At 34.6% G+C, this 26,119-nt stretch overlaps 1 protein-coding gene across 1 annotated transcript in view; it reads right to left on the bottom strand.

Annotated features, from left to right (window-relative positions):
• Positions 1-26,119, bottom strand: part of LOC101891451 (cadherin-related tumor suppressor) — a 626,314-nt gene that overhangs the window by 71,566 nt on the left and 528,629 nt on the right. Inside the window, exons 5-7 of the mRNA XM_059124554.1 lie at positions 15,433-15,666; positions 14,267-14,468; positions 1,267-1,718 (exon numbers count right to left, since the gene is read on the bottom strand). Coding sequence (XP_058980537.1) covers positions 1,267-1,718; positions 14,267-14,468; positions 15,433-15,666 — 888 coding nt within the window. The remainder of the gene's footprint in view (positions 1-1,266; positions 1,719-14,266; positions 14,469-15,432; positions 15,667-26,119) is intronic.

The following is a 26,119-nucleotide window of genomic DNA, read 5'->3' as shown; positions in this document are numbered from 1 at the left end:
ACGGTAACGGGCGATGGTACGAGACACAAAAAATTTATTCACATTTAAATGCTGGAGTGCTCTAACGATAGGCACTTGTGGTGTTCCAGCACAATATAAAGAATTCACACTATCACGCTTGGACTCTTTCACTAAAAACTTTTTTTCTGGAAAATTCTCACCAAAATGCTTTTCTGCGCTTGTAAACAATATAATTAGCTGTCACTGGAAAAATTTTAACAGCTGTCGGACGAGTGGCTTTGAAATGATAGCAGTCTGAAGTTGGGTGCAGTTTTGCAAGTTCAAGCCCATTTCGATTTCGTTTTTGAAACAATGCCATCCAGTCCTGAAAAAATTTTAACTTTACTTTTTGGCCGGTGGTATTGGTCTTATATTTGCGCCTCTTTCGTGCTTATAGGTATTAAAAAATATACGCAAAAGTTGTGGTCCATTTTCCCCGCTAAATATTTTCCGATGGCCATTTAAAATCCTAGTCTTCCGACCTGTTCCGAACTCTAATTACATACGAAATTTCGTGCCGATTGGTCTTGTGACCTGAAGAGCGGCTGCAAAATCAGGAACATTTTCGGATTTTGGTCCATTTCAACCCCTTAATATTTTGCGAACATCATAAATATAAAAACATGCAATCTTACCTTACTCTAACCCAACCCTTATTTATGCAAATTTCCTAAGAATCGGATGAAAATTGCGACCTGTACATAGCACTCCCAAAACATAGTGTTGAAGGATATAAACATGTGGTAAAATTAGGCGCCATTTTTGTTGCTGTTGTATTTATATCAAACCTACTTACATTTATCATAATGCTTTTTCCTTAGCTCCTCAAAACCGAATATTCCTTCAAAACGTTTAGAAAAAATTACACCTTTGCATTTTAGTCCTACATTTTTAATAATAAGTTTTGATCCTTCTACTTTCTTTGAATTTGCCCTTAATTTTTTAAAATCTCTGGTTTTTAGAGAATTAGATTCCTTAAATATCAATCATTCCCTAGTGCTCCCATCCCGCAGAAATTCCACATTGACCTCTATGAAATCAAATTCTTGCCTCCTTATTTCAATTATTTGTACAAAAATTCCAATGTGGCTTGGTGTACTCGACCACTGTTATATTTAACCTAAATGTTAGGCCTGATTTAGTGTTAGAACAGAAGAAGAAAAAATACAGAACATAGTTTTCACTCTAATGCCACTTATCCCCTGCCCCTCCCCTACTCATGGCCATTAAATCCAGACAGGCCTAAACGTTAAACTAAATACTTACCTGGACAGTCGATGATAAACGTTGTTGAGGCTCTGGGCTTAGACCGGCAATTTGCTGCTGGTTTTGTAGCAACTGCTGCTGTTGTTGTTGGTATTGCAAATACTGGCGACGCTGACGTGGTAAATTGTATGGCATTGATGGATACCGTTGTTGTTTTTGCTGTTGTTGTTGTTGCTGACTTCTCAGCCGGTACTGATGAGATGCTGGTGCTCCATCATAGTCATCATCCTGGTAGTGATCACCATCGTAGCCATCATCATCATCATCGTGGTAGTCGTCGTACATCATAGGAAATTCTTTGGCACAATCTCTTGCGGTTACAATTAAATTGTACGAACTTTTTGTTTCGCGATCCAACATGCGTTTGGTACGTATGGTACCGTTTGAAAATATTTCAAAATCATTATTATCATCGCCCGATGTAATCGTATATTCGATGCGACCGTTATCACCTGGTTAGTAAATGGAGAGAGAGAGGGAGAGAGAAGAAAAAAAAATAAATAAACGATGAAAAAAATCGTGTAAACAATTGAAGATCACTGGAAAAAAAAAAGAAAAACTCAAACTGGTCTTAAATATCATTGCCTGGCTCCATTAACCATGGAGGAGGGCGGAATAAATTGTTAAAAATATGCAAAAGAGGAAAATTGTGTAAATTTGCCACACTCAATAAAAAGTTGCATGCACACATACAAACATACATGTAGATGTATATGTATAGTTACAAATATTAGATTTTGTGGTTATCCATAAATATTATAATGCCAGAGTTTGATTGACTGACTGGTTTTATGTGGAAGCCAACATAATGATGCCGGGTTCAAAATATTATTCCTATAAGGCCACAACCAAATTGTGACCTCATAGCCTAGATTTATAAATTTTTGGAGTGTTTTTATTTACTTATATATCAAATATTAGTGAAACCAATAAGCAAAGGTCAAATTTTGGGCAGGCCAACTATATGATACCCACTATGCGTATGAAGTAAAGTTCCCGTAACAAAAAAGTTTATATTGGGAATTTCAGTGAAGTAGATAAAATAACAAAGCTGTATAGTGCATGATTTGATTATATTTTAAAATTATTTATTGGAGAAATAGATATACCAGGGCAATTCAAATTCAGTGAATAATGTAGCTAAAATCATCAAAATATCGTATATAGGGAGGTACCGTTATATCGGAGCTGTGCAAAGACCTGGACCAGCATAGCCAATTTTCTGTCATAGGCTGTAACATCCATTACGAATTTCAAATACGACATCTCAAACAATTTTGGTGGGTATTGTACCTAAACTCGTCAACATACCGAATATAGGGAGATACTGGTATTTGGGGCCTATACGAAAACCTGGACCTGCATAGACAATTTTCTGTCTTTGACTGTAGTATCCATTGCGAACTTCAAATACCAAATTTTAAACAATTCCGGTTAATAATGTCGCTAAAATCATAAAAATACCGAATATCGGAAGGTACCGTTATATCGGAGCTGTGCGAAGACCTGAACCTGCGTAGACAATTTTTTGTCATATTCTGTAGCATCCATTATGAACTTCAACTACGACATTTCAAACAATTTCGGTGAGTATTGTACCTAAACTCGTCAAAATACCGAATATAGGGAGGTACTGGTATATGGGGCCTATACGAAGACCTGGACCTGCATAGACAATTTTCTGTCACAGACTGGAGTTTCCATTACGAACTCTAAATGCGTAATTTGAAACTACTACGGTGAATAAAGACGCTAAAATCACCAAAATACCGAATATAGGGAGGTACCGTTATATGGGGGCTATACGAAGACGTGGACCTGAACAGACAATTTTCTGTCTTAGGCAGTAGTATCCATTGCGAACTTCAAATACTAAATTTGAAACTATTCCGGTGAATAATGTCGCTAAAATCATCAAAATACCGAATATCGGGAGGTACCGTTATATGGGGGCTTTATGAAAACGTCGACCTACATGGCCCATTTACGAACTTAACCCGCCTACTGGAAAAATAATCATATGTGCACAATTTTAGCCTTGTATCTCATTTCATTCGAAAGATAGCGTGATTACAACAGATAGACGGACAGACAGACAGACAGATAGACGGACATCGCTAAATCGACTTAGAATTTTACGCTGATCAAGAATATATATACTTTGTTGGGTCTGATATGAGTATTTCGAGGAGTTACAAACGAAATGATAAAGTATGGTGGAGGGTATAAAAATCTATTCAATTTGGGCTGATATCACATATATGGTGAGTAATAACCATAAAATTGGATGAAGGTATATACAAACCTGAATCGATCTCGATAAAATTTGGCAGAGGTATTTTCGAACAGTATGTGATGCCCGGTATCAAATATCATTGTTGAGGGGTGCATATTACGCATGTGAGGGACTTTAACACCAAATCGGATGATACATATATATAGGAGCTATAGCTATATCTGAATCAATTTTCAACAAAATCTGAAGCGCTTGCTCTTGGGATGAATTCCGTCGGAAGTTCCAAAATTCAGTCCATTTGGGCTGATATTAGCCATTTTGTGCACAAGAAACCTGGAGTCGGAAAATGATATATATGTGAGCTGCAGGGTGAGATGAAAAAACTGCAACTAACATCAAACTGCTGTTGCAATTTTCCAGAAAAATAATTTATTCGTGGTGAAATTCAAGGGAGATAGTGTGATTTCTTTATATTTGGCTGGAAAACCAAAAGTGGCTATCGGTAGAGCACTCCAGCTATTAAATGTGAGTAAATCGTTTGTGTCTCGTAGTATCGCTCGTTACCGTGATACTGGTAGCGTTGCCCGACGTCAAGGAAGTGGATGGAAGAAAACAGCAACATCAGCAGAAATAGTTCGAAAAGTAAAAAAGCGACTTGATTGAAACCCGCGTCGCAGTGGCCGAAAAATGGATCGTGAACTGAACACATCGCAATATTCCATTTGGCAAATATTAAAAAATGAGCTCCGTGTAAAGCCTTTGAAATTCCAAAAAGTGCAAGAATTTATCCGCAACAGAAAGAAAATAGACCCAAACGAGCTAAAGAGTTGCTTCGCTTGGCGGAAAGTGGTGAAGTGCCGAATTTAGTTTTCTCCGATGAGAAAACATTCGTTGTCCAGAAGTTTGTAAACAAACAAAGAGATCAGCTAAAATTGTGCAACTTCGGCTGGCCACCAGAACTCAAGCGCCGGCCATGGTGATGGTGTGGGCCGCCATAACAGCCGATGGTCGCTATGCGCTCGTATTAATCGACCAGAATAAATTCCGAATATTATCGCGAAAATATTCTGGAGGGTGTATTGAAGCCTTGGGCACGCAAACATTTTGGCCGCAGACCTTGGACATTCCAACAGGTCTCAGCACCACCGCACTCAGCACGCGTCACCCAAGAATGGTTACAAAATTAGGTTCCTCGCTTCCTTTCCAGCTCACAATGGCCACCAAAATCTCCGGATACCAATCCATTGGACTATTGTGTCTGGAGTATTTTGGAAAGCAAGGTTGGCACCATAAAATACCAAAGTGTCGATCACCTCAAGCAAGCGCTTCGCCGGGAATGGGCCAAAATACCGCAAAGCAACATTCGGGTAGCGTGTGACGGTTTCATTGGCCGTATGAAGGCCATAATTAGTGTCAAAGGCGACCAATTCGAACAGACCTATACTTTTTCTAAAATTTGATGCTATTTCCGACATTTTTTGATTTAATTCAATGAAATAAAAAAAAACAAAAATTAAAAATTATGGCGTTTGACTTTTTGCAATTTTTTTATCTCACCCTGTATATTGGAGCTAAATGGGATGAAGCATGTATATGAGAGTTATAGCTATATCTGAACCGATTTTAACCAAATTTATGTACATGCTTCTAGACTGAATTCGGTAGGATGTTCCAAAATGCTGGTTATTCGGACTGATATTGAACTTTAGATGCACAATTAACCAGAAATCGGTTGAAGAAATATATGGGAGCTATACCCAAATTTGAACCGATTCGCACCAATTTTGATAGGATTCCTCCTCGGGCCAAACAAATATTGTTTGTAAAATTTCCTCTCAATCGGATATTAAATGCTACCTGCATTTTGTTTACAAAAGTATATGGACAGAAGGACGAACTGACTTAAATGCATAAATCGACTCAGAACGTGAATCTATGAAGATCCTCAAAAGTAACTATGGTTCCCTTTGACAAAATTTGAAAAAAAGACATATCGGGAAATTTGGGAAAAATTGAATACCTTCATAACCAAAGCTTATTTTTCTCAAATGGAAGGCAGTAATTATCTTTCATTCCATTATCACACTTTCCTTTATAAACTCGGGCAGTATTAGTAGTTTTGTCTATTTTCTGCAAATTGTTTCTTTAATTTTACCAAATTTTGAAAAATATTTCTAGAACTTGTTTCAAGCTGCAATTTTGTGTTTCCACTCTATGACTATGATAAATTGGGCAATTGTGAGAATCTTCAAATGAATTTCAGCTATGAGAATTTTTAGAAAAAAAGAAGAAAACTGGTCTTTTCTAAAGAATCTCCTTGTCTTGTTGGCCAAACATGCTTAAAAAGATGAACAAACCAGCCAATCATTCATGTGGCATATTTTATTTGATAGTTTAATGCATCGTTTTGAGAAAACATTGATACACAAGTGTGATAAGAAAATTAAACTGGTTGGTGGTTAGAAGTCAGACTAGTATTGCTAGACAGACAAAATGTTGTGGAGAAATTGCTTAAATTTAGATAAGTGAAATTGCATATGTTTGTCAAAATTTCATTTTGATCTAAACTTGTTAGCTTGAATGAAGTTCTGACTAGTTTATTGGGCATTCTTAGAGTTTATGGATACAAAAAAAAAAGGAAAATTAGTTATTCTAAGCAATTCTAACAAATAGCAATTTTCAGACAAATCCCTGAAAAAATGTGGCAAAAATCATAAAAATACTGAATATCGGGAGGTACCGTTATATGGGGGCTATACCAAAACGTGGACCTATAATTACAATGACTCGCCACACGAAATGCGACCCATTATGATCTACAACTACCAATTTTCAGACAAATTCGTGAAAAAGTGTGTTAAAAATCATCAAAATACCGAATATTAGGAGGTACCGTTATATGGGGGCTATACCAAATCATGGAACCATACATGCAATGTTTCGCCACCGGAGCTGGAACCCATTATGACCAATAAATACCAATTTTTAGACAAATCCGTGAAAAAATGTGACATAAATCATCAAAATACCGAATATCGGGAGGTACTGTTATATGGGGACTATACCAGAACGTGGACCGATATATCTCATTTTCAATACCAACCATCCTAGACACAATACAATTTGCTCTGCTAAATTTTGGCCCTCTACGTCAAGTAATGTGGGCTGTATCGTGACTCCTTTCCAAGGTGGAGGGTATAAAAACGTGACTGTAAATCCCACAATTCCAGCAATGGGACGGTGTGAACAAATGGTTAAAATCATGGCTAAAAATTTATTACATTAGAAACTGAGACTAAAATAACGAATATGAGGAGGTGCCCTTAAAGAGGGTAGAACTAATTATAAACTGCAAATACCGAATTTTATTCTATTCCTCTAGAGACTAGGCTGCCAGCAGACAAATGACCACGTACCATTTGAACAAAATTGACTTATTGACCAAGAATATATACACGTTGTTTGGTCTAAAAGGATTATTTTGATGAGTTACAAACGGAATAAGGGCCTTTTTCGGCTATTTGGGAAACTCCTTCAGGTACCTCCCCCACAACAAGCCTAATATTTATACCCTCAGCCATATGGCTACATCCGATATGGGCTTTATCCAACCAGATAGACGGATGGATGGACCGACAAAAACCGCTCCACATATCTTGAAACGGATTTCTCTCAAGGAGACTTAGGGCCTAGAACGAATTCCTTGAAAACTTACCTCATAAAATGCGAAAGAAGTACCAGATTTTCTTTAAATTTCACACATCTCCATATTGCGACCAACACAAGATCTGGTACGAAGTTCTTGTACCTCTCTTACAGCGAGTCAAAATTGTGAATAAATTTAATGTGAAATTTACATCCAAATTTCATACATCTAAGTATTTGGAATATATCGATCTACTCTTTTTGTACCTCCTCACAAGGGGTCAAAAAAATATCCCATAAAGATGGGATATATCGATCTACTCTTTTTGTACCTCCTCACAAGGGGTCAATTCTCTTCCAATTTCTCATACTCCAATATTTTTACCAATATTGTGAAGAGGGGCCATATCAACCCATCCCTTTTGGTACGGCTCCTACACAGGGTTACAATTTTAAATAATTATGTCTCTCAAAACTTGCGAAATAAGCCAGAGATTCTGTTCAAACTGGGCACATCTAAATATTTAAGTGCTTCTCTCAACCAGAGATTTGGTACCTCCCCACAAAGGCTTAAATTAATAATTATTCGCATAGAATTGGAAATAAATGTTTAATTTTCTTTAAATTTTCACATCCCAATATTTTAATCGGTGTAAGACGAGCAGGATTATATTGGACCACTATATCTGGAACCTAATGCATGTCGCATTTATTATCCGATTAAGATGAAATTTTCCGCAAAATATTTGTTTTGCAATTGGTGATAATCGGATCAGATTTAGATATAGCTCCCACATATCTTCAACCGATTTCGGGTTAATTGTGCATCAAATGGTGAATATAAGTCCAAATGACCTGGCACATCCCACCGAATTCAGTCTAGAAGCAAGTACATCGAATGTGGAGAAAATCGGTTCAGTTATAGCTCCCATATATATGTTTCATCCGATTTTGTGTTTAAGTCTCTCACATTCGTAATATGCATTCGATAAAAATTATATTATATAGATATACCTATATTATATAGATATGGATATAGCTCTCATATATATCTTCAGCAGATTTCGGTTTAATTGTGCACCAAATGGTGAATATATGTCCAAATGACCTGAATTTGGGCACATCCGACCGAATTCAGGCTAGAAGCAAGTACATCAAATTTGGTGAAAATCAATGCAGATATAGCTATAGTTCCCATATATATGTTTCATTCGATTTGGTGTTTAAGTCTCTCACATTCGTAATATGCATTCGACAAAAATTATATTTGTTATAAAGCTCGTCAATTTTTTTCGAAAACGGCAAAGATTTGGATATATCTCCCATATATATCCTTAATCCGATTTCAGGTTTATTGAGCAAATAATGGTTAATATCAGCCCAATTGAGTGAATTTCGGGACGTACGTTTCCATTTTGTGCATCTCTGCTTCGATATATATTTTTTTAATATTATCCTTCTCCAAGTGATATCATGCACTCTAAAGCAAACTATAACTGCTCTAAAGCCAAATGTTAATCGATGATCTACTTGAAATAAATTCTTTTGTTACGGTAGATGTTCTAAATATGCATAGTGGTGTAGGGTATCATCACACTTCCTTACTGGTTCATTATCATATTTTTACGAGATTTTCTTACATTTTTTTCTGGCAAGAGACCGTTCCAAAAAGATAAGAATTTTGAAAATCAGTTCAGCAGTACTTGACTTATATCTATCTATTTCGCTATGTATACGATATCTTGTCTATCAGTATGACTGAAATGGTCAGGAATGAATCATTAGAATTGGAAATTGAACAATTAAATCATAGCATCACAAAAAGCCACTTCCACTTAGTTATGTACCAGACATTTTCTTGACCCAATAACCCAAATAAAATTATATCACCTTGTAAACCTAATCATTTATATTCCAATTTTATGAATTTTATGGAGGCAATATCCTAATGATCTCTCTCAGTTCCAGCATCATTTCCCAAGAATCGAAAATAAAATCAATCAAAATTTACACACCATCAATCCGCAAAAAAAACATAGAAATATACAAAAAGCAAACTTGATCTCGCCATTAAAGTCATTAAAAAGAAGAAGTGGCTCATAACCTTAGCATGCGGTTTTCGCCTAACCCACCGGTAAATCTAGACAACATTAGAAATATGTTGTTAATGTTGAGGAGAACAAAAGAAAACACAACAACAACGACAACAACTACTGTATTCAGCACATAAAAAATAGATTTCATTCAATTTAACATTCATTATCACATTCGTTGAGAATGATGTACGGCGGGAGATGACGATGAGGAGGCAGGAGTAGTACTAACTGGGAAGAAAAGGTGTCAGCTATAAATCGTGCCTAGTTTATATTGATTTCTTGACTCCTTCTCGATTCGGTGGCGATTCAATGCTTAGGCAAATTTTGTTGTGTTTTTTGCTTTGTTCCAACTCACCTAAATAAAATTTGAAAGCCAAGCAACCAACACTCAGAAAAGGTCTTGTCGAGTCGATATTAAAATATCATTAAATAAAATGGTGGGGGAATGGTGTTGGCTGGAGCAGCAGAGTTGAATTTTGTATACCCTACCATGTTTAATATATAGTGATTTAAAAATGTGAAAAAAATGTAATACATTTTGAGAAATTGGAATCAAGGTAAGCTTATGAAGAAAATATTCTGGAGGTTGGAATATTTTGATTTTCATCTTTTAAAAATATTAAAAGTACAAAAATATAGAAGAGGTTAGGAAAATATCATCTATTTTTTCCCACAGTATTCTGAGATTTAAAATGAGGGTCAGTGGTGGGGTATAGGATAGATGTACTGAAGGCTTGTTGGAAATTAGAATTATACTCGTAAGTGTAAAGTACTAAAATTCACTAAATTTGTACGAAATAATTAAATGTGAAAGGATAGATTTGGAATTTGAATTTTTGATATTGGGGTCACTGCTAATGTTTAAGGTTGAGATTTGAAGGTGGTTTTGGAAATATGTACTGAATGGTACTAAATTCGAATAATAAATGCAATTAAAGTATGAAAACACTAAATTTGGTACCATTTGGAATTATAGGAGCGGATAGAGGCATAATCTTTCAATTTTTTTTTCAAGTTTGGGAGGAATGTATTTAAAATGTGGTTATTTGGAAATACAGAGTGAGATAAAAAAACTTCAACAAAGTCAAACGCCATAATTTTTACATTTTATTTTTTTAAATTTAATATTTTATTAAATTTAATTTTATTGAATGAAAGCAAGAAATGTCGGAAATAGCATCAAATTTTAGAATAAGTTTAGATTTGTTCGAATTGGTCACCTTTGGCACGAATTATGCCCTTCAAACGGCCAATGAATGTCACACGCTGCCCGAATGTTGCTCTGCGGTATTTTGGCCCATTCCCAGGGAAGCGCTTGCTCGAGGTGATCGACACTTTCGTATTTCTTAGTACTAACCTTGCTTTCCAAAATACTCCAGACACAATAGTCCAACGGATTGGTATCTGGATATTTTGGTGGCCATTTTGCGCTGGAAATGAAGCGAGAAACCTCATTTTGTAACCATTCTTGGGTGGCGCGTGCTGAGTCCTATTGGAATGTCCATGGTCTGCGGCCAAAATGTTTGCGTGCCCACGGTTAGACAACGACAACAATGTTTTCTCACCGGAGAAAACCAAATTCGGCAGTTCACACTTTCGGCCAAGCGAAGCAACTCTTTTGAGTCTATATTCTTTAGGTTGGGGTGTAAGTTCTTGCACTTTTTAAAATTTCAATGGATTCACCCCGAGCTCAATTTTCAATATTTGCCGAATGGAATATTGCGATATGTTCAGACCCCGAGCCGTTTTTCGGCCACAGCGACGCGGGTTTCGATCAAGTCGCTTCTTTACTTTTCAAACCATTTCTGCTGATGTTGCTGTTTTCTTCTGTCCACTTCCTTGACGTCGAGCTACGCTACCAGTATCACGGTAACGAGCAATGGTACAAGATACAAAAGATTCATTCATATTTTAATGCTGGAGTGCTCTAACGACAGCCACTTGTGGTTTTCCAGTCAAACATAAAGAAATCAAGCTATCACGCCTGAATTCCATCACGAATAACTTTTTTGAACCTTTGTATGGGGATAATAATTGTTTTATGGGCGTGGCATACGACAGGATTTTCGGTATAATTAGTACTTTTTGGATACGAAATACGGGCTGTCGGTAAGAGCTAAAAATGTCTATTTTAATATTTTCTAAGTTGGATATGAAGTATGAAGGTGGATTAAAATTGCAGTCTTTTAATACAGCACATGCCCTGCTGTAGGGTATTAACATTAATAAGACTTTCGCTTTGCTACCTCTTGGCTGTTTTATTGAAAATGCTGTTGTTGTTTTTATTTTGTTCTTCTTGTCTCAGCTTCATCTTTATTAGAGTGTTTTTTTTATAAGGAATGGTTTTAGTCGGTCAATCGGTCAATTTTTTGTGTTCTTTTCTAGGGTAAATGTTCTTTTCTAGTTTTGGTGGAACATTAATTTTGTGGCGGCCACTTTTGTGGTTAGAGAAAACTAAAAACAACAACCGGAATAACTGTTGTCTCATTACCACGGCTACAGAGCACACCTTGAAATGGGCTTGTACATCATTGCTGGCGTAATGGAAAATAAAACGCTGGATAAATTCTTGTATGCAATTACTAGATATTTATCCCCCTTTTTAACAGCTATGAAATGTGAAAAAGTTTTTACCAGTGATGAAACTATGGCAAGAATTGTAGAAAGATGGCAAGCCATTTTTAGGGTATACTTTTCTAAAAATATTTGAAATTAGAACAAGGCAAATTGAGGCCTTGTGGCTGTTTCTTATCCTTGGTATATTCAGATTTTAATACCAGAACTTTAGGCTGATATGATACTGCAGTTGCTTTAGCACACGATCATCTCCCCATCCCACAGTTCACAGCAACATCAAACCCGGTTTGCTCTTATACCAGAAGAACACAAATTGGGAAAACAAATTTCCACTTGATTTTACTCTTAAATCAAACTCTCACTATATTTTGAGCGATTCTGCTCTCTAATTTTTCGAACAAGAGTGACTCGGGAGCGCTCCCACAAAAAACAAAAGAATGTAGTGTACACTTCGTACAAAACTGCCACTCTTCGAGAAATTCTGCTCGCTAGCAAATTTCACTTCCCGAGTGAAAACGAGCAAATCTGTGCTTTGTATATCATTTTACTCTGTATATCATTTGATATGGCCAAACCGTGCCTCATTGAAGTAACAGTTTTTTTTTTAGGTCTCTTTAGACGAAATCTGTTTCAGGACATTTTGAGTTGATCTAAGGGTATCCGTCCGTCGGTCTGTGCAGAAGTTAACTCTTTCAGGGAGCATCCGATTTGATCCAAACTTGGTAAATGGTAATATTATTCTCAAACTTAGATCGAGTTCAGAGATGGGCCATATCGGTCCACACCATCCGTTACTTTCCCCCACAAAAGCTTAATATTTTCAAAGAAAAATATTTAACTCAATATTTAATAGAAAGGATCATTCGATTCTGTGCAAATTTTGCAAATCTCAGGGGCAAAAATGGACAATACTGACCCATTCAATCGAGTACCTCACATACAAAGGGTCAAAATTTAGAATAATTATAACTCTTTTAAAATGTAAAATAAGAGTCAGATTGTTTTCAATTTTATACATCCCACTATTTTTATTAACACAAGATCTGATGTGAAGATGTTATATATCGGACTACTTCTTTGGGTACCTCTTCCACAAAAGGATAACACTTTGAATAACCAAAACGATTATAGAACGCGAATCGAACCTCGAATTCTTCTAAAATTTCATACATTCCAATATTTTTATTAACATAAAAATCTTCTGGTACCTCCCCCACAAAGGGTCAACATTTTGAATAACAAAAATTATCATAAAATGCGAATTGAGTAACCGATTCTCACATATATCAACATTTTTACTGAAACAAGATCTGCTATGAAGAAGGTAGATATCGTCCCACTCCTTTGGGTACCTCCTCCAAAAAAAGGCTAAAACTTTGAATAATAGAAGCTATCACAAGCGCACAATGGCCACCAAAATCTCCGGATACCAATCCTTTGGACTATTGTGTCTGGAGTATTTTGGAAAGCAAGGTTTGCACTATCACCTCAAGCAAGCGCTTCGCCGGGAATGGGCCAAAATACCGCAGAGCAAAATTCGGGCAACGTGTGACGGTTTCATTGGCCCTTTGAAGGCCATAATTCGTACCAAAGGTGACCAATTCGAACAAATCTATTCTAAAATTTGATGCTATTTCCGACATTCAATAAATTTAAAAAAAAAGTAAAAATTATGGCGTTTGACTATAGGTACCATATATAGCATATATCAACTTTTTACGAAAATGATGACATATCTCAAAAAAGGTGAAGATTTAGTGAATATAGGAAAAATCTGGTGAATTGTAATATTTATACCGGACTTAGGTCAGGTACGAAATGGACAATATTGACCCACTCCTTCGGAACCTACCCCATAAAGGGTCAACAGTTTGAATAATCATAACTCAAGGCTGGGGGTATACATCTGTCGGCAAAACCGACTTTTACTATTTAACTTATTTTCTTTACATTCCAGAGATAATCCGAATTAAAACGACCTAAAAGCAAAAATATTTCTGAATCATTTTCTCTGATGGCCTCCAGACAACTTTTACTAATTCATTAGAACTCTGATTATATCGGGAGTGTCAAAACAAGCAATTTGGCCACATTGGTATGGCAAATATTTCACGGAAATTTATGACGGCATAGATCAAAAAAAAAAAACGGCTAGAATTAAAATGGTCAAATAAACTTTGAATAAACAAAAAAAAAAAATCAAGAGTCCTCTCTTACATTGTAACGATCATAACGATCGATTGCTCATAAATAAAGGACAATACAAAAAAATGATTTCTCTGTTACAACGAGCATTACTTGCATATGTGTAAAAGCAAATCATAATTTTTGCTTGCCTCCAAACTTGAAATCTCATTCCTTAAAAAGAAACTCCATCCTTATTCCAAAAGTTTGTTTTATTTGTGGTCATGGATCATCATCATCATCGTCATCATAATATACATACCTGAATCAATATCTGTGGCCATTACCGTCACAACAGGTGTTCCAATTGAAACATTCTCATAAATCTCCATTGAATAGCTCATGGGATCAAACACTGGCGGATTATCGTTCAGGTCCATAACATTACAGTACACCGTTATGGCATTGGATAAACTTGGCTGGCCATTGTCCTGGGCTTGCACGAGCAGAATGTAATGTTGTATCTGTATGGGATTGATGGTAAATAAAGCGAATAAAATAAATAATTAAACAAATTGTAATGGGGTTTTAAAAATTTTATTTTGCATATAAGCGATTTAGAAAGGTGCATATAAGCGATTTATTAGGACTAAACAGGAAGAAAGAATTTTGGAGGAGAATTTGGAGAAAGAATTTTCGTACACAAAAAAATAAATAATAATAATAATAATAATAATAATAATAATATAATAATAATAATAATAATAATAATAATAATAATAATAATAATAATAATAATAATAATAATAATAATAATAATAATAATAATAATAATAATAATAATAATAATAATAATAATAATAATAATAATAATAATAATAATAATAATAATAATAATAATATAATAATAATAATAATAATAATAATAATAATAATAATAATAATAATAATAATAATAATAATAATAATAATAATAATAATAATAATAATAATAATAATAATAATAATAATAATAATAATAATAATAATAATAATAATAATAATAATAATAATAATAATAATAATAATAATAATAATAATAATAATAATAATAATAATAATAATAATAATAATAATAATAATAATAATAATAATAATAATAATAATAATAATAATAATAATAATAATAATAATAATAATAATAATAATAATAATAATAATATTAAAAAATAAATAATAATAATTAAAATTAACTTGTTACTAAAGCTTCTATTTATAACCGATTTTGAAATTGGAATTAAATTTAAGAATTAAGATGTGTAAAAAATCTCTGCTTCAAATTCAAAAATTCCTTGGTTTTTTTTGTTAATTTACATTTTCAGTTTCTGACACGGATTTCTTCCTCTCATAATACATCTTTTATTCTCGTTTCAAATAAAATTCCACATAAATTCCAAATGAAAAAAACAAAAAAATCATCCATCACCAACATCGGATACATTCACTTACCTCTTCATAATCCAAACGGGCTGTTAACGTCAGAACGCCCGTTTGTGGATTCAAGCTGAACACATCGTTGGCCCACTCCGATATGACAGTGTACGTGACCACAGCATTATTGCCCAAATCTGGATCTGTGGCAGTTATGATGCCAACCTGATAACCACGTGGGGCGTTCTCGGGTATATCAAATGAATAAACGGGCACATCAAATGCCGGTGGATTGTCATTTGTGTCGGTCACCTGTCGCCGAAAAAAAAAAAAACAGAAATCGATAGAGAAGAGGGGAATGCAAATGTTAATAAAAAAATTAAATGAAATTTCTCATAAAGAAAAAAGGAACAAAAAATATGTTAAATTAAAAAGTAATATTTAAAATTAAAAACACATTTCAGCTTTATTTTATTGCGTTTTTTGATTAACTGGATTCGGGTACCCTACATTTGTATGTAACGTAGAATGTGTTTATGGTAGTTTTAGTTCAAATCTTTGTAAGGAGAGTGATTTTAACAATAACGCCATCTTTAAAATGTTTTTATACCCTACACCACATTGTGTTCTGGGTATTGTGTCAAAATTTGAATATAACTTCCAAATATATCTTCGTTCGATTTTAATTTTATTGTGCGCCATATGTGTAATATTCGTCCAAAGGGAATGGAATTCGGCACATCTGAGCGAATTCAGCCTAGAAGCAAATATGTCAAATTTTGTGAAAATCTGTTCAGATATATGTTTCATCTGATATTGTGTTAAAGTCCCTCACATTCGTAATATGTACACCACAGGAATGATATTTAGTTCTAGAGCTCAGAAATTTTTATTTTAATGATACATGTCATGAACTTCAACTAGTTGGATCGTAAATAGATTTTATAAATCTAAAATTATTCAGTGGTAGAGCTTGGTGTAAGGTACTGATCTGAGTTTTCGTTGTCGAACAATTTTCCTGATGGCGTAGTTTGAGTTGTCGACTCCAGTAATTTAATATTCATTCTTTATTTCGAATTCAAGTTTTAAACTTTAATAGTTATCCTAACTTAACAGTTTACCCTTTTTGGCCATAAAGGAACGAAAGAAGACAATTTTGCATATTGGTCATCATAATATATTAATCAGAGTCCCTATAATGTATATTCCCGATCAGCACAATATCTTAAGTCGATTCAACGTCATACATCTGCCTGTTGAAAACTGGAAAGAGCCTACATTGTATTGTCTAGAACGATTGGTATTGAAAATTGGCTACGTCCAATATTTCTTAACATTTTCAAATTAAAATTGGTGCAAATTAGGTAAAAAGTGTCCTATATTACTCACAACAATAAGTTTTAAGCGAGACATGCAAGAAGGACCTCAATATGTAGAATACCTTTTAAATGACATTTCCACATTGAAGACCTTTCTAAGGACATTTAAAAACATGAATTTTAAATGAATTTTAGATATAGGATACCTTCAAAGGGCTTCCATAAATAGAAATTCTTTCTAAGGACATGTATGCATAGATAATCTTTGAAATGGTAGATAGAACCTCCACACATAAAATGCCTTCTAAGGGATTTCTAAACGCCTTAAGGACTTCTATATATTAAATGGTTTCTAGGGGATTTCTGAAGGCTACTCTTTGAAGTAAGAGTTATTGAAATCGCCTTTGTTCCAACAGAATCTCCAAATATATAATAAAATCGAAATTCTTAAATTGGATCAGAATTTACAAGTCTTCATATATCAATTTAATTATTTCGATTATTTCTTCCAAAATATAGACATGGTTCTCCAACTCTTCATGGACCATCCTGACATACACATCTTCTATTTTGAATGCATTTTAAATGAAATAGTTCCCGCGAAAGGACATAGAACAATTTTAAATAAATGCGTTTGAATTAAGGTTACTTAATTTTTATGAGAGCATAGATTTGCTCGTTTGCACTCTGTGGCGAAACTTGCTTGATAGCGGAAATGCTCTAGGAGTGGGAGTTTTATTCGTAGTTTACTCTTCACTTTTTTTCCTTTGAGTGAAAGCGCACCCGAGTCACTCTTGATTGAAAAATTATAGTGGGAGCAGAATTGTCCGAAATAGAGAGTGGGCTCTTAGAGTGAAATCGAATGGAAAACAATTTTTTTGTACCTAATTTGTGTGTGTAACAGCAATTAAGTTCTGGTGTTGCTGTGAACTGTGGGAAATGTGCAAAATCAAAAAAGAGTACAACAGCAGGAGTTAGATGCAGGTGGATTTTCTGTACAAAAGCAACAACACATGTTTGGTTTTGTTTCGTTTGATGCTGCGGTTTGAAAAGATACACATACATAAAACATACAACAACGGTATGACAAAAAATGAAATGATGTTCGGGAAGAGTAAAATCTGCTCGTTTACGAACGAATTTTGGTCCTGCTCTAAAACAAATAAGCATGTCCGCCCATATTCGAGCCAAACCAAAAAATAAAGTTTGCTCGTTTTATTTTTTGTGCTTCCATGAGTGCTTCCGCTTGCTTCCAACGAATTTAATTCTATGATTTTTATACTCTGATTTTTATACTCTTACCCGAATGTCTACAAGACATTTCTCGAACATTATTTTAGAGGATAGGTAGCTGAAATTGTCCAGACTTACTTCATGTTTAGTTCTTTGGTTGAAAAAATTCAAGGACTCCATATTTCACTCAGGCTGTATATTTCGTTCCAGGGTTGAATATTTATATCCTGCAACACTATGTGTTGCGGTTATTATAAGTTCGATTGGGCCAAAAATTATGGTTTTCCACATAGGAAAGTATATATGGATCTTCCTATCTCGCCGAGCTGACTCGATCTAACTATGTATGTCCGTCCGTCCATGTTAATTTGTAATCAACTTAAAGATCGTAAACATGGCCCGATCCTCACGAAATTGAAAATTTAAGTGGGATTAGGGGCAGAATAGTAACCTTTTGTTTTTTGGGGTTGAAATGGACCAAAAACAGAAAATTTTCCTGATTTTGCAGTTGCTCTATAGGACACATTATGAATCAATCGACCCGGAAATTTACACGGAGGTAGAGTTAGAGACTGGGCAGAAGTCTACCAATTTGGGCAGCCATCGGACAATACTAAGCGGGTAAACTAGACCCTAACTTTTATGTAAGAAAATACGAAAATTTCCTCTAAACCGCAATAAATCGGTCTACTCATTCTGGTACCTCCCCCACAAAGGGTTAGCATTTTGAATAACCGAAATTCTCATAAAATTTGGGCAGCCATCGGACAATACTAAGCGGGTAAACTAGATCCTATCTTTTATGTAAGAAAATAGGAACATTTCCACTAAACCGCGATAAATCGGTCTACTCCTTCTGGTATCTCACCCACAAATGGTTAGCATTTTGAATAACCGAAACTCTCATGAAATACTAACTAAGCATCCGAATTCTTTCAAAATCGGCACATCTCAATACATCCAATTCTCTTAAATTGCACATATCCCAATGCTTCTACGAACACAAGATCTATTGTGTCCTTCTAATCCCTCTCCTACAAAGGGATCAAAGTTTTGAATCACAAAACATTCATAACCCGTTTTTGGTACCTCCACACACAATTTTTAATGACTTTATTTCTCATAACTTGCAAAACAAGTCAGAGGTTGATGGAGTATCTTAATATTCCTCTTATCCAGAGGTCTGATGTAAATTTGGAATATATCGGCCACTCTTGGAACACAAAAGGAACAAATTTTTGCTTCGTATTAAATTGGAAGTTAATGTTCGATTTTCTTCAAAATTTTATTAGATTGGACGAAATAAAATACATCGGTCCACTGTATATGGAACTTCATAAATCGATATTGTCCAAACCTGACATGTTGTTGTATATATATATCTGTCTCAGGTAAGATACGAAATGGAAAATATTGATTCACTCCTTTGGTAACATCCCAATAAAGGGTCAACATTTTAATAATCAGAATACAAGTCAAAATTTGTTTTAATACGGACATTGGCGAGGGGCTTACATCTGTCGGCAAAACTGACTGATACTTTCTAACATGTTTTTTCTTTCCCTTGTAGGGTGCAATAAAAGTCATCTTTGTCGATTCGAACTCTTTTCACTTAATTTTTGGCACAAGGGATATTTTCATTCATTTACAAACAGCAATAACGACCACGACAACAATAATAATAACAAAACTTTGCATTCCTGTTAAGAATTTTGCAGAATGATGCGTGTTTGGGGTTTCACTTTTGGCATTGTTATTATTATTATTTTTATTTATATTTTTTGTTAGCAGCAAAAAAAAGAACTTGGTTCTGAATGATCAACAACGGCAGCAGCAGCAGCACAACCACCAGAAGAAGAAAACGACGACGTAGAAAAAAAGGTGGAAACAGCTGTCATTTTGTATTCATGTCACGCATGCGTCTGCCCGACATTGTTGAGACTTGTCTGGATGGTGGAAGTGTTGTCTTACAGTTGATTTATAAAGAAAAAGAAGAAGAAAAACAAATGCGAGGAACAACAACAATAACACTAAACACTGGCTAAAACTGATTTGATGCCTTGCTCCTCTTCCTTTCCTTTATCCTTAACGTCGAAAACGTCCTCCTCATAATCATCCTTTACTTCAAAGCTGAACAAAAGAAAAAGTGTTAACAAAACATTGAAGAAAACAAAAACAAGTATTTTTTAAAAACAAATTTACGTTTTTGTTGTTGTTTTCATGTTTGTTTGGGGTTCTGCGGGAAAACCGTCTGGCTTACAAAACGCTTTACAAATAGAAAATAAGGAAACTATTCGCAATACCAAACTAGGCATTTGTGGCTGTTGTTATGATAATTTTCGGTTCGGTGTAAGCAGTTTAGTAGTCTGTCTGTCATAAATGCTTTGCTTTTCATAAATTCTAAAATATGTTTTTGTGGTTGTTGCTTTTGTGTGTGTTTCAAAAGCATTTATTAACATGGCTGACGAACTGACTAGCTGTCTGCCTGGCTGACTCATAAAACAGGGCATCCAAAATAAGTTGTTCCATTGGACTATTCTTCACATCTCACAATTGAAGGGCATTATTCCTTTGGGCCCTCTTGAGGACACGTAGCAAATATTTATTTAAGCATTGTTGTTGTTGTTGTTTTCCAACTCTGTTGCGTGTGTGGGTTAAATTTTATAACTTGCCGGATTCGTGTGGTCTAATATATTTTGGATTATTAGAAAATGTCTTGTTTGTGGTTGGAGGAGGCTGGCTCACGCAAAAGCCCTTAATTTATTTGAAATATTCAAAAGCTTCTGATGAACCAGTGTCTGGCGGATTAGCATTGTCTTGGCAGTAAAATAGGTTTGCAATGAGTGTTCGGTAATACATCATGAGAGTTGTTTTTAAAAATGCAATTGCATTTCTAGTAAGACCTCAGACATAATCAGCCATAAACCAGTAAGGGAAGATCAAAAGTCGGGTCGGGCAATATGATACCCTACACCACTATGCGCATTTAGTAGACCTTCCGTAACAAAAAAGTTTTTATTGGGAATTTTTGTGAAGTAGATCATACCAACTATGAACCACATAACATTGCTGTGAAGTGCGCGATATGACTTCGATAAGGATTATATTAAAAAATATTTATAGGAGGGATAGATATGCCGGGCCGAGTTACACAAAATGTTAAAATTCGGTTGAATATGAAAGAAGTAAAAAAATTGTAAGTTTGGCCGGGCCGAACTTTGAATACCCTCCACCATTTGGAATGAATTTGGCAATTCTCAAAAACAATAAAATCCGTTAAAAATTCTGTTAAAATCCTAAAAATACCGAATGTAGGTGTTATACAGGTAACATTTGTCATAAGCCATAACAATATTCAAATGCGAAACTTAAAAAAAAAAAAACGGTAATAATGTAGCTAAAATTATCGAAATACCGAATGTCGGGAGGTACAGTTTATGGGGGCTATACGCAGACGTGGACCTGCACAGACAATTTTCTGTCTTAACCTGTAGTATTCAATACGAACTTCAAATACAAAATTTGAAACAATTCCGATGAATATTGTCGCTAAAATCAACAAAGTACCGGATACTTATTATCGACAGAAAATTATATGCTGATCAAGAATATATACTTTGTGGGGTCTAAAAGGTATATTTCGAGGTGTTACAAATGGAATGAAAAACGTAATATACCCTCCGCACTATGGAGCAAAAGATACACCGGACCCAGTTTCACCAAATGTTAAAATTCGGTTGAATACGAAATAAGAACATTTGAATTGATATTGGCCATTTGGTGCACAATTAACCTGAAATTGGTTGTAGATATATGTGGGAGCTATATCTAAATTTGAACCGATTCTCATCAATTTCAATAGGGTTCGTTCTTGGGCCAAACAAACATTGTTTGGATAATTTCATCTCAATCGGAAAATAAATCGACTCAGAAAGTGATTCTATGAAGATCCTCAAAAGTAACTATGGGTCTATCTCGATTCCTTCTTTATGTTACAAACAAATGCACAAAGACATAATACCACTATGTGGTGCGGGGTATAAAAATGGAAGCCAATTTTGGGAGGCTTGGCTAACTCAACCAGGGATATCTTTTGATACCTTCAGCCATATGGCTACAGATAGGGCCAAAAACGTACCTAAATAATGTACCGTACCGAAATAAGGGTTTTAGACCCTAGGTCTCTTTGGACCAAATCCGTTTCAGGACATTTGGAGTCGATCTGAGGGTGTCCGCCCATCCGTCCGGTTTTCTGGCTGGTGCGCACTATAACACCCGAAGGAAGTATCCAATTTGATCTAAACTTGGTACATCGTAAAGTTATTGTCAAACTTGGATCGAGTTCGGAGATGGGACGAACTGGTACCTCCCCTCACAGAAGGTCGAAATGTTAATAGAGAACAATTTACCTCATAGAACAAGAAAGGATGATACAATTTTGTTTAATTTTTTAATAAACTTATCTCTTATCTCTCCTCAAATTCCACACATCCCAATATTCCCATCAACGCAAGATCAAGTGTGAAGACGGAACATATTGGACCAATCCTACATCCCCCACAAAGGGCTCAACATTTTGAATAACTATGACTCTCATATAATTTGAAGTAAGCACTCAATTGTCTTCAAGTTTCACACATCTCAATAATTCTATCAACACAAGATGTGGTGTTAAGGTAGGATATATCGGTCCACTCCTTCTGGTACCTCTTCCATAACGGGTCAAAATTTTGAATAATTATAACTTTCATAAAATGTAAAATAATGATCTGATTCTCTTCAAATTTCACATATCCACATATTTTAATTAACACAAGATCTGGTGTGAATATGATATATATATATATATATATATATATATATATATATATATATATATATATATATATATATATATATATATATATATATATATATATATATATATATATATATATATATATAGATATCTCAATATTTTTACCATCACGACATTTGTTGAGAAGATGGTAGATATTGGGCCACTATTTCTGGTACCTCCCCCAAACTGGGTCTAAATTTGGAATAATTATAACTCTTACAAAAAGTGTAATAAGAGTCTGATTGTCTTAAAATTTCACACATTTCAATATTTTTATTAACACAAGTTTTGGTGTAATGGTAGGATAAATCGGTTCACCCCATCTGGTACCTTCCCCCCAAAATTTGGAATAATTATAACTCTCATAAAATGTAAAATGAGTATCCGATTCTCCTCAAACTTTTCACAACCCAATATTTCTATCAACGCAAAATTAGGTGTGAAGATGATATATATCGGCCTACACCTTCTGGTACCTATCCCACAAAGGGTGACAGTATTCAGTATTAACTTCTCTTATATCTTGCGAAATAAGTCGGCGATTCTTTTAAAAATTAAAATTTCTACAATTTTTTTTCAGCCAGAGATCTAATGAGAATACATATACCTCTCGTACCTTCCCCATAAAAGGTTAAAGTTATAATAACCAATTAAATAAAAAAAAATTAATAGATGTCTGATTTTTTCATAGTTTGCACATACCATTATTTATATCACCATTAGATGAAGTGGAATACTTTGGTACCTCATGCATACCTTTCCAAAAATTATAAGTGGAAGTGGATAATATTGCTCCACTCCTTCAGTATCTTCTCCATAAAGAATTTCGGAATTTCGGAATATATATATATAAATATACTTTAATTGACTGACCCAGGTTGTGGGTATACATCAGTCGGACCAGACATGGACCTACTCAATACCGCCATTTCAGCGATATCAAACCAAATTTGTTCTCTAATAATTCTCGATAATCCCTTAAAACCTTCTGTTCCCTCACCCTATTCCCTAGCTGTCCAGCATTTAACAATCGTTTAATTTTAATTTTCCATCATACTCCATTGTCGGCCTTTTATAGCAAAATTCGCATAAATTTTCATTACAATTATACTGGTCAGCACAGATTAAGTTTTTCGTTTTTTTTTTTTTTTTTTTGCCAAACATTCAAACCAATGCCGCGACCATTTAGACCTGCCTCAATAAATAGGCAATAAAAACTCCAAAACGACATACAAATAAGTATTTTTATTATCATATTACAAATGAATGGCCATTAAAATCGGTTCTCCTGCTATTCGGCAGAATAAACTCAAAAACACACTCGCACACTCATAGGAATGAGGAGGTAGGCTTTTCGATTCGATTTTTTTTAACAATTTTATGACAATAAATAAATCACCAATTTGGTTAAAGTTTAAATATTTGCGATTTTTAATGGCTAGGCCTTTGTTGTAGGGGATTTTGGGAATTTTGTTGTTGACCAGTTTTGCCCGTTGTGTGAAAAAAAGCTGACAGGAAAAATAAAGTATGGGAACATAATGCCAGTAGGTCTCTAGGGACCTTAAATTGAGATTCTCTTTCGAATCTCTTAGGTTTGATAAATAAATAGTTTTTTTTTTTTTTTTTTGAGGAAATAACAATTTGGGTTAACAAATTAAGTTGCAGCTTTTTAGGGTACAAATGGTTTATATTATCTGAAAAGTCAAATACATATCTCATTGAAATGAGTATCCGAATTAAAGCAATTTTTGCACATCGATCAACTTTAGGCTAAAACGCGGGTCAGACTTTATGATATGAATATTTAGTAGAGTTATCCGTGTTATACGAAAAAAGGTTTATATTGGGAGTTTATGCGAAGTAGATCATGCCAACTAGAACCTTTATGTTTTGATTTGGAATCAGAGAGAGAGCTAATATATGGAAGGTACATCCGACTTTGAATCGATTTCCATCAATTTTGAGGGATATATTCGTACCTGTCGCACCAAATAACACTGGTATAAAGTGCATCATATGACTTCGAGAAGGATTATATTAAAAAATATATAAATATACAAGGTGAGAAGAAAAAACTGCAACCAACTTCAGACTGCTGTTATTTCTAAGCCACTCGTCCGTCAGCTGTTTAAATTATTCCAGTGACAGCTCATTATATTGTTTACAAGCGTATAAAAACATTTTGGTGAGAATTTTCCAGAAAAAAGTTATTCGTGATGGGATTCAAGCGTGATAGTGTGATTTCTTTATATTTGGCTAGAAAACAACAAGTGGCTACCGTTAGAGCACTCCAGCATTTAAATGTGAAAAAATCTTTTGTGTCGTGTCGTACCATCACTCGTTACCGTGATAATGGTAGCGTAGCTCGACGTCAAGGAAGTGGACGGAAGAAAACAACAACATCAACAGAAATGGTTCGAAAAGAAAAGAAGCGACTTAATCGAGACCCGCGTCGCACTGGCCGAAAAATGGCTCGTGGGCTGAACATGTCGCAATATTCCATTCGGCAAATATTGAAAAATTAGCTCGGAGTAAAGTCATTGAAATTCCAAAAAGTGCAAGAACTTACACAGCAACAAAAAGAAAATAGACTCAAAAAGGTAAAGAGTTGCTTTGCTTGGCCGCAAGTGGTGAACTGCCGAATTTGGTTTTCTCCGATGAGAAAATATTCGTTGTCCAGCAGTTTGTAAACAAACAAAATGATCGTGCTTAATTGCCAAAGAGATCAGGTGAAAATGTGCACCTTCGGTTGGCCACCAGCCACCAGAACTCAAGCGCGAGTTAACTTCCGTACCGCCGAAAAATCAGAAAACAAGAATTATTCTGTTTTAGATGCCAAATACAACTGATGCTTTATTCAAAAAATTCTTATATTTAAGTGATTTTACAATTATTGATTTTTCTTAGAGTTAACAAAGAACAAAGAAACATAAAATCTAGAGCTATCAAGAAAAATACTTAAGCTAAAAATTTGTATTGGGTACAGTAAAAGTAAACATTTCTTTTTGGGTTATTTCCGTCGTAGTTTTATTACTAGTGTTGTTATTGTGATGTTGAAGTGGAGAATTATTGCTGACGAAATAATGTCAACAATATTGGTGTTAGCTCTTTGGTGCTTATGACAATGTTGTAACTAATAATGATGTTAATAATAATGATATTAATAATAATGATGTTAATAATAATGATGTTAATAATAATGGTGTTAATAATAATGATGTTATTAATAAATGAGGTTGTGGTTGAAAATAATGAACTTAATAATAATGTTGTTTATTGGTGGCTGTAGGTAACTCCTCCCTCTCCAGAATGAAGTGAGGGCCAAAGGGGCTTCGGATCATTTGTAGCCAGAACTTCATTGTTGTTGTGGGTT

Source organism: Musca domestica, unplaced genomic scaffold (assembly GCF_030504385.1).
Source record: "Musca domestica strain aabys unplaced genomic scaffold, Musca_domestica.polishedcontigs.V.1.1 3, whole genome shotgun sequence".
Classification (NCBI taxonomy): Eukaryota; Metazoa; Arthropoda; class Insecta; order Diptera; family Muscidae; genus Musca; species Musca domestica.
The sequence above is the reverse complement of the archived record's forward strand: the minus strand, read 5'-3'. Positions and strand labels throughout refer to the sequence as shown.